At 35.4% G+C, this 13,922-nt stretch overlaps 1 protein-coding gene across 1 annotated transcript; it reads left to right on the top strand.

The window, feature by feature from the left end:
- Window positions 1-236: 236 nt before the first annotated feature.
- LOC149158836 (bidirectional sugar transporter SWEET3b-like) lies at window positions 237-2,115 on the top strand. Its single transcript, XM_089433393.1, has 6 exons — window positions 237-380; window positions 568-604; window positions 739-961; window positions 1,335-1,496; window positions 1,594-1,713; window positions 1,877-2,115. The coding sequence occupies exons 1-6, from the start codon at window positions 344-346 to the stop codon at window positions 2,108-2,110; spliced, it is 813 nt and encodes a 270-aa protein (XP_089289519.1). The 5' UTR covers window positions 237-343; the 3' UTR covers window positions 2,111-2,115.
- The last annotated feature ends 11,807 nt before the right edge of the window (window positions 2,116-13,922 follow it).

Here is a 13,922-nt window from a genome sequence, read left to right as displayed (position 1 = left end):
GCCTTTGAAAATAATTTTATTCTACTTGTCAATTTGATTCCTGGTCTTATACATGAAAACATTGATCCATCTCCACAACTTGTGCAGCTATACATTTCATATTCTCTTTATCTTTCAGTTTGGTTACAGCGAAAACCATGGTAATTGATAAAGTATTGAGTGGGCTCCTCCTTTTTTGGATTCTTTTGGGTCACTTTATTTTCCTGTCAATTCGCCAACCACCGGCTAAGCAGCTATAAATCTATAGCCATGTCTCTGCTTAGAAACACAGCAAGCAGCGGGGACTTCCAGAAGGGTACCCGTTATTTCTGTTTGAATCACATTATTTCTGTGGAAGAACAAGATGGAGAAGAATCTACGTCTGGCTGTTGGAATTATGGGTTTGTCTCTTCTTTTGCCCCCATCGCCCTTCCCCTTGTCTCTATGTGTTTTCTTAGATTAAGAAAACAAACAAGAAAGCTTTGCTTTGTCCCATATTCTGCAATGGCACTTTACAGAGATGATGCTCAGTTCTTTGTTGTTTGTTTGCATGGAATTAATGTGATATTTCTCAAACCTATATGACAGGAAATGCTACCTCTTTGCTTCTGTATGGATCACCTGTGTAAGTAATCATAATCATAGATCAGTTAGTTGCTTTGTATAATCATTATATTCCTGCAGTTCAAGAAGCTTGCAATGAATTTCATTAATCTATGAAGTTTTGGATGACTGAAATTATTTCTGTGATCAATGCAGTCTCACATTTGTTAAAGTGATAAAAGACAAGAAAGTAGGGGAATACTCATGCATACCCTATGTAATTGCTCTCTTCAACTGCCTCACCTATGTATGGTATGGCTTCCCTGTGGTCAGTAATGGTTGGGAGAACTTCTTGGTGGTTACTGTTAATGGCGCTGGAATTTTTCCAGAGTGTTTTTCCATTATTACTTACCTCATTTTCGCTCCACCTAAGATGAAGGTATAATCTTACTCTTTTTTAACTAATATATTCATGAATTGTATGGAAAATTTTAAGGTTCATGGATATAGAAGTTATTTTTGGGAATTAAATTATTAGAAGGGTGTTTAAGTTGGATTTAGCTTTACATTAGTTTTACCCAATTTTAGTGATAGCATTTTACTGATTAATAGGCGAAATAAAGTTAAAGTAAACCCAATTTAATTTATAAAAAAAAAAAAAAAAATCATTGACAATTTAAGATTTATTCATTTATGTATTTGTTCTTCATTAACATTTTTTTCATTATCTCAGCTCAGAGTAGGTAGGATGCTTGTGGGAAACTTGGTGTATATTTGTTCCTGATTAACATTATGTTGAATCATGATCTCAGCTAAGAGTTGGTAGGATGCTTGTGGGAGCCCTGGTGTTGTTCGCTGTACTAGCAGTTTTATCAGCCTTTGCTCTTCATGATCATGAGCACCGCAAGTTCATGATTGGAATGGTGGGAATAGCCTCCTCTATTGGTCTGTATAGCTCTCCACTCGTTGTCATGGTGAGTATATATTCACTCTATGATAATATTCACCATCCTCTGTACAAATTTTAACATACAAAAATAACTGGAATGGCATAACTGGAATTTTGTGCAGAAATTGGTGATCAAAACAAAGAGCGTGGAGTTCATGCCTTTCTACTTGTCATTCTTTTCTTTCTTTAACAGCTTTTTCTGGATGACTTACGGTGCTCTGGGCAGAGATATCTTTATTGCAGTATGTTTATCAATTTTGACTAATCATTTAATTTATATAGCTGCGCTAACAAATTTATATGAATCTGTTATTATCATACTAGTAAATCTTATATTTGTGTTCTGGACTTGGTTGCAGATTAATACTAGCAAATCTTATATTTGTGTTCTGGACTTGGTTGCAGATTCCCAACATTATAGGTGTGCCCTTGACATTGGCTCAATTGATATTATATTGCTGTTACAGAAAGAGAAAGACATGTCAACAGACTGGGACTGGTTTGGATCCAGAAGTGGGCTTGAAAACCAATGGAGCTCTGAATGGAAACTCTGAAGAGAAAAGCAAATCACCATCTGACAGAAAGGTGGAGATGCAGAAGACATCAACACCGCAGAAAGGCCGTTTTGATCACTCATAAATTTCCAGTAAGCAGGAGGATTCTTCAACACTGAATCCCAGTTTTCTCTCATTTATTCTGCTAAGTACTAGTACTCAATATTCAAAGTTTATACTGTAATGTCCCGTTAGCTGCCAACTTCGTAAGAGAAGGCAAGAACACTTCTTTTATAATTTGTGCTCTTCTAGGTCATCCTTGATTCTCGGTTGGCCACTAGTAAAGCAGCCCATTGTCATGGAAGTTATTCCTCGAATAAAGCATTTGCGACCGGTTAAGGATTGGTCTATTCTGTTCTCCTTTCATTAAAATAAATAAATAAATTCACTGAAAAATCATTTGAATACAATCCATTTGCACCGACGTAGTGTTTGGAAAGGTTCAGATTATTTGATATAAAAAAAAAAAAAAAAATATTTCACGATATCCCACAGTGGAAAGCATTTAAACTCAATCTTTGTGGAAAGCATTTAAACTCAATCTTTGTTCTATAGAATTAAAATAATGGTGTTCGATGTGTTAAATCAATAATTTTTGCGAACTTTTACATAAATTTTATTCACTTTGCATTTTATTTTGAAACTTTATGATAAAAAAAAACAAAAATCTCGATTATTTAATAAGTAAAATAAAATACTAAATATAAATATAGAATTAAATATTAAAAATGAGCGAATAACGATATAAAGCTGTCATTTTACATATTAGATTATATATATTATTAGTACATCAAGTATTAAATAATTATGGAAATAACTAGGAATAATATTTATTATTGATATTGAAACTCCATAAAAAAAGATATATATATTTTCTTAATATGATTATTCAAGTGAAAAGAAATAATATTTATTATTGCTATTAAATAATATATTAGTATAATTTGATAGATAACAAATATGTGGTATGTAGATACTCTTATAATGTTTTTCTTTCCTAATCTAATTTGATATATAATTTTTTTTTATGTTACGTAAGTATTTTTATAAATATAATTATAGTATATATTTTTAGTAAAAATAATATAATATAATACATTAATACTTATAAATATATTTGTAAAAAAAATAGTAAATATAATATAATATAATATATTTTTATTTATATTATAAAAGCGATAGGAAAATGGTTAATTTTACTCTTTCTTTTACAAAAAGTATTATTATTTTTTAAAATGCGGTCACATAAAAATGTAAACTTAAACATAAATGCAAATGTAAATGTAATGTTTAACATTTAACATTTTTAATCTAATGTTGTCTTTATGTAAAAAAAAATCTAATTATTATTATGTATAAACACAACATACATTTAAAATATAAAGATGTTTACAAACACTAGAAAAAGGAATGGTAAATAAAAAAAAAAAAAAAAAAAAAACTAGATGTGTGGTAAATAAATGAAACCTTTTTTATATATATTTACTCCAGAGGTATGGTAAACAAATAAAATCTCTTTTTATATTTACTCCATAAATCCCTTTATATTTACAAAAATTCAGATATATATATATATATATATATATATATATATATATATATATATATATATATATATATATATATAAGTGAAGCCTATGGGCCAAATACCATGTGACAAATAATTATTAATACCATGGGCCAAAAACCATGTTTACAAAAGACGTACAGTAAATAAATAAATATAAAAGAAGTATAAAGAGATATGGTAAATAAATAAAAATATATCAAATAGGATTAGAAATCAACATCTAATTATATACCAAGCCTAAGGGCCAAATACCATGGTAAATAAAAGAGGTATGATAAATAAATATAAATATAAATAAACTAGAGGTATGGTAAATAAATAAAACCTTTTTTTTATATTTACTCCATAAACCTCTTTATACTTACTAACACTAGAAAAAAAGGTTTTATTTAGGTAAAGCCTATGGACCAAATACCATGGGCCAATTTATTATTAATACCATGCAAAAAAAAAACATTATTAACCCTAATATTAATATTAAAAGATTATTATTATTATTATTATTATTAAATATAATATTCATATTAATATATTATAATATTAATATTATTAAATTTAATAACTTTGGATTAATACAATATTAAATTTGTTATATTAATATATCATAATATATATTAACTCTAGATATATATGGGAGGGAAGAACAAAGACATAGAGTGATAGAGGTGGAGAGGTAGGGGGAGTGACAAGGGTGAGATTGAGATAAACTGAAGGAGAGGGGAGAGGAGGAATGAAGAGAGAGAGAGGGAGAGGAGTGAGAGAGGTAGAGAAGGGTAAGAGAGGGAGAGGGAGACATAAAGATGGAGGAGGGAGAGAAGAAGAAAGACATGGAGAGTGAGAAGTGAAGAGAGAGGGAGTGACAAGGGAGAGATGGAGAGAGTGTGTGTATGTTTAGGGGTGAGATAAAGAGACAAAGAAGGAGAGATAGAGAGAAGGGAGAGAGAAGGAGAGAGGAGGAGGGAGGGAGGGATATAGTAACATAGAGAGGGAGAGAGAGAGAGAGAGAGAGAGAGAGATTGGGGAAGAGAGAGGGAGGTAGGAAATAAATGGAGAGAGAGGAAGAATGAGAGACAAAACTTGAGAGAGAGAGAGAGAGAGAGAGAGAGAGAAAGAGAGAGATTGGGAAAGAGAGAGGGAGGTAGGAAAGAAATGGAGAGAGAGAAGAATGAGAGACAAAACTTGAGAGAGAGAGAGATGGGGGAAGAGAGAGGGAGGTAGGAGAGAAATGGAAAGAGAGGAAGAATGAGAGACATAACTTGAGAGAGAGGAGGAGCGTGATGGGGGAAGAGAGAGGATTGAAGGGCAGAGAGAGAGAGTGATGGGGGAAGAGAGAGGGAGGTAGGAGAGAAAGGTAGAGAGAGGAAGTTAGGGAGAGCAGAGTTAAGAGAGATTAGGAGAGAGTGAGGGAGAGAGGAGGAGAGAGGGAGGGATAGGGAAATGGAGTTGGAGGGGGAGGGAGAGAGGAGGAGAGAGGGAGGGATAGGGAGATGGAGTTGGAGGGGGAGAGAGGGAGGAAAGAAGAAATACATAGAGAGAGAGAAGTGGAGAGAGAGGGAGTGAAAAGGGAGAGATGGAGATAGGGTGTGTATGTTTGGGGGTGAGATAAATAGACAAAGAATAAGAGATGGAGAGAATGGGGGATAGTGTAATGCCCCTTAATAATAAATAATAATAATAAAAATAATATATAATATAATAAATAATAAATAATATAATATAATATTAAAATACAAGAAAATAAATAATAAACAATAAATAAAAATAGTAATAGTAAATAAATAATAAATAATAAATAATAAATAACAATACTAAAGCTCTAAATAAATATAAATAAAAATAAACAGAAAATAGTAAAAAAAAGAAATAAAACAGAAAAGCAGTGAAAATCAATAAAGCTATCAAAAAAATAAAAACAAAAGAAATAAAACAAGAAAGCAATAAAGTTGCATGTGGACACATGGAGTGTGTGCATGTGATTCCCCTTCCAATGTTTGCTCTATTTAATAGATGGTGAGGAAGATGAGAGGCATTCCATCATTCCATGATTCTGCCATCCATTCTCTTGGGAGAATAATGTTATGCAACAAAGGATACCCTGGCAGTAGTACGTTGATTGAGGGCTCGGGGGTGGCCAATTGTAGCAAGTTTTTGTGCAACTAAGCCTACGGTTGGGTGGAGAGTCGTCCCCAAGACCTTGTTGCAGGTAGCAGAATTCAACTAAGCATTCAACTAGCGTTCCATAGGTAAGTTGTCTCTCTTCACTCATATTTTTGTAATTGAATGTTAAATAGTTGATAAATTGCTTGTTGATTAGCAGATAATGTATTTAATTTGGGACTACTCCATTGAAAAGGTCACATCCTCTTATCTAAGTCAAAAACCTTTCCTCCATAGTCACCTTGTTGAGAACAAAATACTTAAGGACATTAAATATCCTTGAAGATAATTAAAGCTATCATATGTGGATCTGCCTCTCTATTGAAGAGGTTGTTGGTTTTGTAAAGTTATTATCTCTAATTTAAACTCCTTGATGTGAAGAGCCATTCAATCTATCAAAAGGCTCTTTTTCCTTTGTAATTCTCATTAATAAAGTATATCTCTCTCTTGGGGAGCTTGGGATCTTCATCCCTTGGCATCCTTCATCTCCTTATTTAAAAGGGAGAATTTCCTTATTTACTTGATTAGAATGTGTGGTGAACTAATTAGGAGTGCTTACTTAGCTAAGAAAGATACTTTTATGGAGCATCTAAATCATGTTTTATTGTTTAAACTTTATGATACATCTAAATCGTACAATATGATTTTAGTTTAGTTTAATTAACTGTTATGATGTTGAGTATAATGTTACATAAGGTTTCGTGATATAATGGTAGGAGGATAATGATGCACATGTGGTTCTTATAGTGATGATGTATCCTTATGATGGTATGCATAGGCATTATGATGTTATGTCAAGGTATATTGACATATTCATTTACTACGTGATGATATGTATATAATGTTGAATTCTCATGATGGATATAATAGGCATAACGTGGCATAGGAATTATGATGCTATAATATAAGGTTTATTGACATGTGGTTCATTTTTTATGTGAAGTCATGATATGTCTTTGATGCAAATACGTTGATGTTCTAACTTATGATGGTATTTCATGAGGTGAAGCATGTGATAGTTGCATAAAAATTTATGACATGCATGAGCATGCAGTTCGTTATTTTGCAATTAACAATGATGAATGTTCTCATGATGACATGCAAGGCTTAGGATGTGGATTATTTTCTATGATACTATGATGGTATAGGTAATGCATTGGTTGCATGTTGAGGTGTGATGATTGACAGGAATGCACAAATGGGCTGAGAGGGCCAGCTTATTTGATGATCTCATGTGAGCCCATATGCATGAGGGTGAATAAGTAACACCATATGGGCTAGGGACAAACTCAATCAACACCAGATATGCCAGTGGTTCCTTTGTCTTGTGTAGCTCTTGATGGATAGCTCTTGAAGGGCTATGGGACCATCTTGAGGAGGCCAAGTGCCTGATGTTCTAGGCTAGGTGCCTGTTATTGGATTGGGATGCCGAACTCTGGAATGGTTGTAAGGACTTTGATGCCTGGGGCTCTGCGCCTTAGTAGTTGTGGAGGGAGTGGGCTAGCCTTGCGAGATGCCTGGAGTCATTGAGTACCGTACTGGATGCCTACCTTAGGGCAGATGAAGTCCGAGTCAGGCGTGAGCCTTAGGGCTAGCCTTGGACTAGGATACAGACTAGGGAGTCTTATGCCTGGTTCCAAAAGTGGGAAAAAGGATAGAGATTCCTTGAGATTTCCCGGGTGTTGTGAAGACTTTCAATGCCTGCTGGTTATACTAGTTCAGCAGAGGGTGTAGGGCAAACATGAAGTAATAAATAACAAAATAAAATGTTAAATAATTCAACTTAACTTCGTGACAAAGTTCCTTAAAGTGGGGAAGTATGTAATATCCCTTAATAATAAATAATAATAATAAAAATAATAAATAATAAATAATATAATATAATATTAAAATACAAGAAAATAAATAATAAACAATAAATAAAAATAGTAATAGTAAATAAATAATAAATAATAATAAAATAATAAATAAAAATACTAAAGCTCAAAATAAATATAAATAAAAATAAACAGAAAAATAGTAAAAAAAGGAAATAAAACAGAAAAGTAGTGAAAATCAATAAAGCTATCAAAAAAGTAAAAACAAAATAAATAAAACAAGAAAGCAATAAAGTTGCATATGGACACATGGAGTGTGTGCATGTGGTTCCCCTTCCAATGTTTGCTCTATTTAATAGATGGTGAGGAAGATGAGAGGAATTCCATCATTCCATGATTCCACCATCCATTCTCTTGGGAGAATAGTGTTATGAGACAAAGGATACCCTGGTAGTAGTACGTTGATTAAGGGCTCGAGGGTGGCCAGTTGTAGCAAGTTTTTGTGCAACTGAGCCTATGGTTAGGTGGAGAGTTGTCCCCGAGACCTTGTTGCAGGTAGCAGAATTCAACTAAGCATTCAATTGGCATTCCATAGGTAAGTTGTCTCTCTTCACTCATATTTTTGTAATTGAATGTTAAATAGTTGATAAATTTCTTGTTGATTATAAATTGCATGATTAATCTAATTAATTACATGTTTTTATTTCGGGGATGTTACAGATAGAAGGAGGGAGGAGAGAGGGATGGATATAGTAACAGAGTTGGACGATGGAGAGAGAGAGAGGGAGAGAGAGGAAGGAAGAGAGAGAGGATGTGAGAGAGTGGAGAGAGGGAGGGAAAGAGATATGGAGTTGGAGGGGAAAAGAAAGGGAGGTAAGAAGAAAGAAATAGAGAGAGAAATGTGGGGAGAGAGGGGAGGGTGATAAGGAACATGGAGATAGAGGGAGAGAGGACAACGAGAGGGGAGAGAGATAAAAGCAGGAGAGAGAAAGAGAGAGAGAGAGAGAGAGAGAGGAATAGATAGATTGGATAAAGAGAGTGCATGTTTTGGGTGTTGTATAGAGAGACAAAGCGAGACGAAGATATAGATGGAAAGTGAAGAGAGGGAAGAAGATAGAGATGGAGAGAGGGAGGGAGGGATATGGAGATTGATAGATATGGAGTGAGAGGGAATGTGTGTTTGGGGGGTTGAGATAAAGAGTCAAAGAAGGAGAGATGGAGGGAGACATAGATATAAATGGAGGGGCGAGAGAGGGAAGAATATTTCTCGCACTAGATGCATTGATTTCAGTGTAGATGGTGATTTCTAATCCTATTTGATTTCTTGCACTAGATGCTTTGATTTTAGTGTAGATGTTGATTTCTAATGATATTTTATTGCTTGCACTAGATGCATTTATTTCAATGTAGATGATTTCTAATCCTATTTGATTTCTTGCACCAAATGCATTGATTTCAGTGTAGATGGTGATTTATAATCCTATTTGATTTCTTGCAGTAGATGCATTGATTTCAATGTAGATGTCGATTTCTAATCATATTTGATTGCTTGCACAAGATGCATTGATTTCAATGTAGATGATTTCTAATCCTATTTGATTGCTTGCACTAAATGCATTGATTTCAATGTAGATGGTGATTTCTAATCCTATTCGATTGCTTGCACTAGATGCATTAATTTCAATGTAGATGTTGGTTTATAATCCTATTTTCTTACTTTCACTAGATGCATTTATTTTAGTGTAGATGTTGGTTTTTAATCCTATTTTCTTACTTGCACTAGATGCATTGATTTGAGTGTAAATGTTGATTTCTAATCCTATTTGATCATTGATTTAATGTAAATGTTGTTTTCTAATCTTATTTGATTGCTTGCATTAGATGCATTCATTTTAGTGTAGATGTTGATTTTTGATTTGTTGTAATTGGATACATATGATGGTACATTAATTTTATAGTGATTGGATTAACATTGTGCATTGTCAATGTATGCACAAAAAATATATTGACATTGTACATTGATTTTTGTGTTATAGTAATTCAACCTATTAATATTGGAGAGAAAGAGAGAGAAGGTATGATGTTTACTACATTAAATCAAGCTAAAGATTTAAATGGTTTACGATTTAACCTGTCCTTTTCATATAATCGATATGAAAAGATGACAAAAGTAACAATAGTGACAATAAGAATAGTAGAAAAAATAGTATGAGATTAATCACAATGAAGACTATTTGTAATTGACTATATTCTTAGTTTTCACATTTTCTGTCATTCAACAAGTCTATTACATTGTACTTTACATTCCAAATTTAGCATATTTAAAATGATTATATTAATATTATATGAATCCATCTTAACTCCGGATCTATCAAGCGCAGACACAGATCAAATCTATCAAGGTGCAAACCTTTCCTCAAATTTTGCACTCAAAAAAGAGGTTTGCACCTTGAGATTTAATCTCTCTCTACACTTGATAGATCCAAAATTAAGATAAATCTAAACTGGTTTATATTTTATTTGAAGATTATTTAAAAAAATTGAAATATTTATTAATTTTTTTTATTAAATAAACTTATTATTTTATTAAATACAACTATAACTACATCTAAGTTATGATTAAGATATGAAACAATTTTTCATCTCACTTTTTTCTTTATAGAGATTGTTTTTATTTTATTGCATTAGTGTTTCCAAATGCAAGATAGTTTTACTTCATCATAGCTTTTCTTAATCTTGGTCATGATCATTTTTTTTTTCTAACGCAAGAGTCAGACCTTCAATTCATTAATAAAGTACAAAATTTGCAATAGTCCACAAGGAGTTGTGGACCAAGGGAGAGACCCCCAAACCCGACAGTGAACGAGCTCGAGGTCAAATCCCCAACCCTGAAAACCCTACTTCTAAGTTTTAAAATGTCAAAATGAAGAAGCAACCTGCAACTAAGCTAAAACAACAAGCCTCCCGCCTGAGACCAAAACCTCCCAACAAGGAGAGGAGCACTAACACTTCCCGCTAACTCCCAAAAACGTCGCCTTAAACGCCAGAGGACTAATTCGCCCATTTAAAAAGTGAAAAACTTACCCACCAATCCGGCCAACTTGCACGATCAATCGCAGTCGTTGATCCACCTCTCTTGATCCGATGGTAGAGGTTCATATCGTGACGGCCAAAATGTTGAGCTTTAGCTTGCGATGAGGGTAGTATTTTGGCTGACCCCACCGCCACCTGTAGCCTACTGTATGGGATCACTCCCAAAACGGAAATACCACTTACAGCAAGCGAGGGCCGCGATCGCTGGAAAACAGCCCCCGAACTAGTATAACATTCACGGTTGGATAACCCATGGTAATACGGTCGCCAATTGCTCCTGTGGACCCACCAACTAGCTCAATCCATACGAACCATATATCTACTTCGTGAAATCCAAAGGTTGAGTTTCATGTCACTCTAATCAACATCGTTGAACATTAGCGTATGATCAAAGCGGTAATTCCTCCGGCCCCTCTGCCACATGGTGTTCACTGAATGGGATCGCTACAAAAAAGGGAAAACTGCATCCCACTCACGAGGCTTGCAATCATCCCAAAACCACCCTGGCCGTGGTATTCTGAAAAAAGGTGAAAGAATCAGGGTTTCAGGGACTTCACAGGATCCTTGCATCCAATCGCTCACTATATCTACTTGTGCCATTGTATGAAAAGGCATCCGCCAGCCTGTCTGAAACCCAGAGAAATAATACTCCTGCTTTACCACCACTAATAACCTGATTGAGCGTATTGATCCAAATAGCAAAGGTCCTCCAAAGCACAACACTCGCTGGATAATCAATCATGTACACTCCACTGATCATAACACTTCTAAGTCATCTATGCTCTCCTCCATGGCCCTGCTCCGAAACACCAACTAATCCTTCTTAGCCTGATCGTGGCACTTTGCCTTTAGCTGATGCTGAGGTAGATATTGCAATTTCATTGCAAACCTATTTTTTGTGCAGTTCACTCCTTGATTGGCCAGAAGATCTGCCAATTTATTGGTCGATCTGCGCACATGTTTAAAATTGGCTGTGCGAAGGCTCAGAAGGTGGTTGTCGATCCATGAAAGATCTGAATCAACCTCCAGTTTCTTGAGGCCTTTTTCGGCACCGTACCCCAACTGATTCTCTTGACCAAGTTAATGATTAACTTCGAATCTGCTTCCACAATCACATTGTGTCGATTATCCTAAATCATGAATTCTAAACATTGCTCCATAGCCATAACTTCTGCCATGTTATTGGTGGCTCTCCTTAGGTGACCATGGAAAATGAACAGAATATCTCCTTTTTCATCTCTTAAAACCTAGCTGTGACCCGCAGTACCCAAGTTTCCCTTTGAGGCACCATCAATATTGAATTTTAAAAAACCCTTGGGGGGTGGGTGCCAAAATCCTAGCTCAGAGTCTCTAATGGAAATATTCCTATCCAGGCCCTGAGGAACGATACCCTGCAACCCTAGCTGACAGAGAATCCTCAAATCTGGAACTGAAGGTGGAATCTTAGGGAGATTTCTGACTATAGTACCCACGGTCTCCTGAAGTTGTTTTAAGATCTGATCCAAAAGGTGAAGGGTTGGTTTTTTTAACGTCCTTGAAGGTTCTGTTATTCCTTTCTTTCCAAATATTCCAGATAATGAAGCTTGGCATAAGAGCCCAAGCTGAGTCGAGGACTTCATTATTTGAAAAATTACTTCTCCACTTGTTAAGGGTATTGATGATGCTTCCTTTGTCTCTATCTGACTATTGGAAAATGGTGGCAAAAGAATCCCACAACCTGGAGGTAAAGGTGCAGTTGTTGAGGAGGTGCTCCATTGTTTCTTCTTGAGCTTCACAAAGCTGGCATCTGGAAGGCCCCAAAACTCCCCTCTTTCAGATGTTGTCCCAAGTCAAAATCTTCCTATGCTAGACCAGCCACATGAAAAGTTTAATTTTCATCCAACCTTGATGCCTCCAAAGTCTTTGCCACGCTGTGTCCTGAGCCTGGGAGGCCAAGCCAAGGAGAATAAGTTTAGCTTCCTTAAGATTAAAGGTGCCCTCGTTGTTGTTGCCCCATCTCAGCTGGTCATTCCCTTCTGACACTAAAATTTTTCTTCGATCTAACTCTTGCATTAGCATCTTAGCTCTATCTTTTAAGGGGTTGTCATACCTAAAATCGAATTTCCTCCATTTCCTCCATTTTCCTATACGATTAGTTTGATCCCAGAAATCCTTAACCTTGTATAATCCTTCATCGTCCGTCTCTGCCTTAAGATCCTTCAATTCCTCTCTTAATAAAATGGGTTCTTGTTGCCATCTATCTTCCCAGAACAGAGCTAAGTTTCCCTCTCTAATTTCCCAGAAGCCATTATCTTGGACTAGTCTTCTATTATCCCAGGCCTTGTTCCAAATGTGAGATCCCTTAATATTTCCATCCATTCGAATATGGTCATTACTTTGCCATGAGCTGGCGTATTTTTCTTTCCAAATTATAGCCCACTGAGCCTTTGGTTCTTTTATCCAGTGCCACCATAATTTAGCCCCTAAAGCTTTGCTTAAAATTTCAAGATCATCCAAACCAAGACCCCCTTGTTTTTTGGGTTTGCAAATTTTTTCCCAAGCTACCAAGGCCCATTTCTTCTTTTCTTCCCCCTTGCCCTAGAGAAAATCTCTCTGTATGGTTCTGAATAGATGCAAGATTCCTTTAGGCACAGGGAGAGCAAAAAGCATGAAAACTGGGATTCATTGTAGAACAACCTTCGTGAGCACCAACTTGCCTGCCAAGTTTAAGGTCCTCATAGTCCATTTCCTAATTTTGTCTTGCCTTTTATTAATGACCGGCTCCCATATGCTTTTATGTAATGGCTTAGCAGTTAGAGGAACCCCCAAATATTTTTAGGGGAGAGAATCCCTTTGAAAGCCCAGAATTTTAGTAATGTTTCTTTGAATGGCAATATTAGTATTGAAGAAAAAAAATCTTAGATTTGGAGAGATTAAACTCCATACCTGAAGCCCTGGAAAATTCATTGAGAATTTGTTTGTATGCGAGAGCTTCTTTGACTGTGGGGATTCCCTGCAACATGGTGTTGTCCACAAACTGTTGATGTGTCCAAGCCTATCCCCTATTAGAAATTTTGAGACCTTTGATCTTACCAACTTCTTTAGCATGCTTGATAGACCAACCCAGTCCTTCCATCATGAAGATGAAGAGAAAGGGAGAGATTGGGTCCCCCTGTCTGAGGCCTCTAGAAGGAAGAAAAGATTCAGAAGGAGAGCCATTGATCAGAATTGAGAAGTTGGAGGAAGTGACCAGGGCCAATACCCATCTCACCCAGTTGTGA

Source organism: Pinus tabuliformis, chromosome 5_2 (genome assembly GCF_031772625.1).
Source record: "Pinus tabuliformis cultivar Carrire ecotype Pingquan chromosome 5_2, CPIR1, whole genome shotgun sequence".
NCBI classification, from domain to species: domain Eukaryota; kingdom Viridiplantae; phylum Streptophyta; class Pinopsida; order Pinales; family Pinaceae; genus Pinus; species Pinus tabuliformis.
This window is presented reverse-complemented; position numbering and strand designations above follow the sequence as displayed.

What these genes read in the sequence shown, in the direction of transcription:
- LOC149158836 (XM_089433393.1), top strand. Translation starts at nt 344, where the DNA reads ATGGAGAAGAATCTACGTCTGGCTGTTGGAATTATGG. An exon ending in TCGCTCCACCTAAGATGAAG is followed by an intron (nt 962 to 1,334) that starts GTATAATCTTAC and finishes TCATGATCTCAG; the next exon opens with CTAAGAGTTGGTAGGATGCT. An exon ending in GCAGAGATATCTTTATTGCA is followed by an intron (nt 1,714 to 1,876) that starts GTATGTTTATCA and finishes ACTTGGTTGCAG; the next exon opens with ATTCCCAACATTATAGGTGT.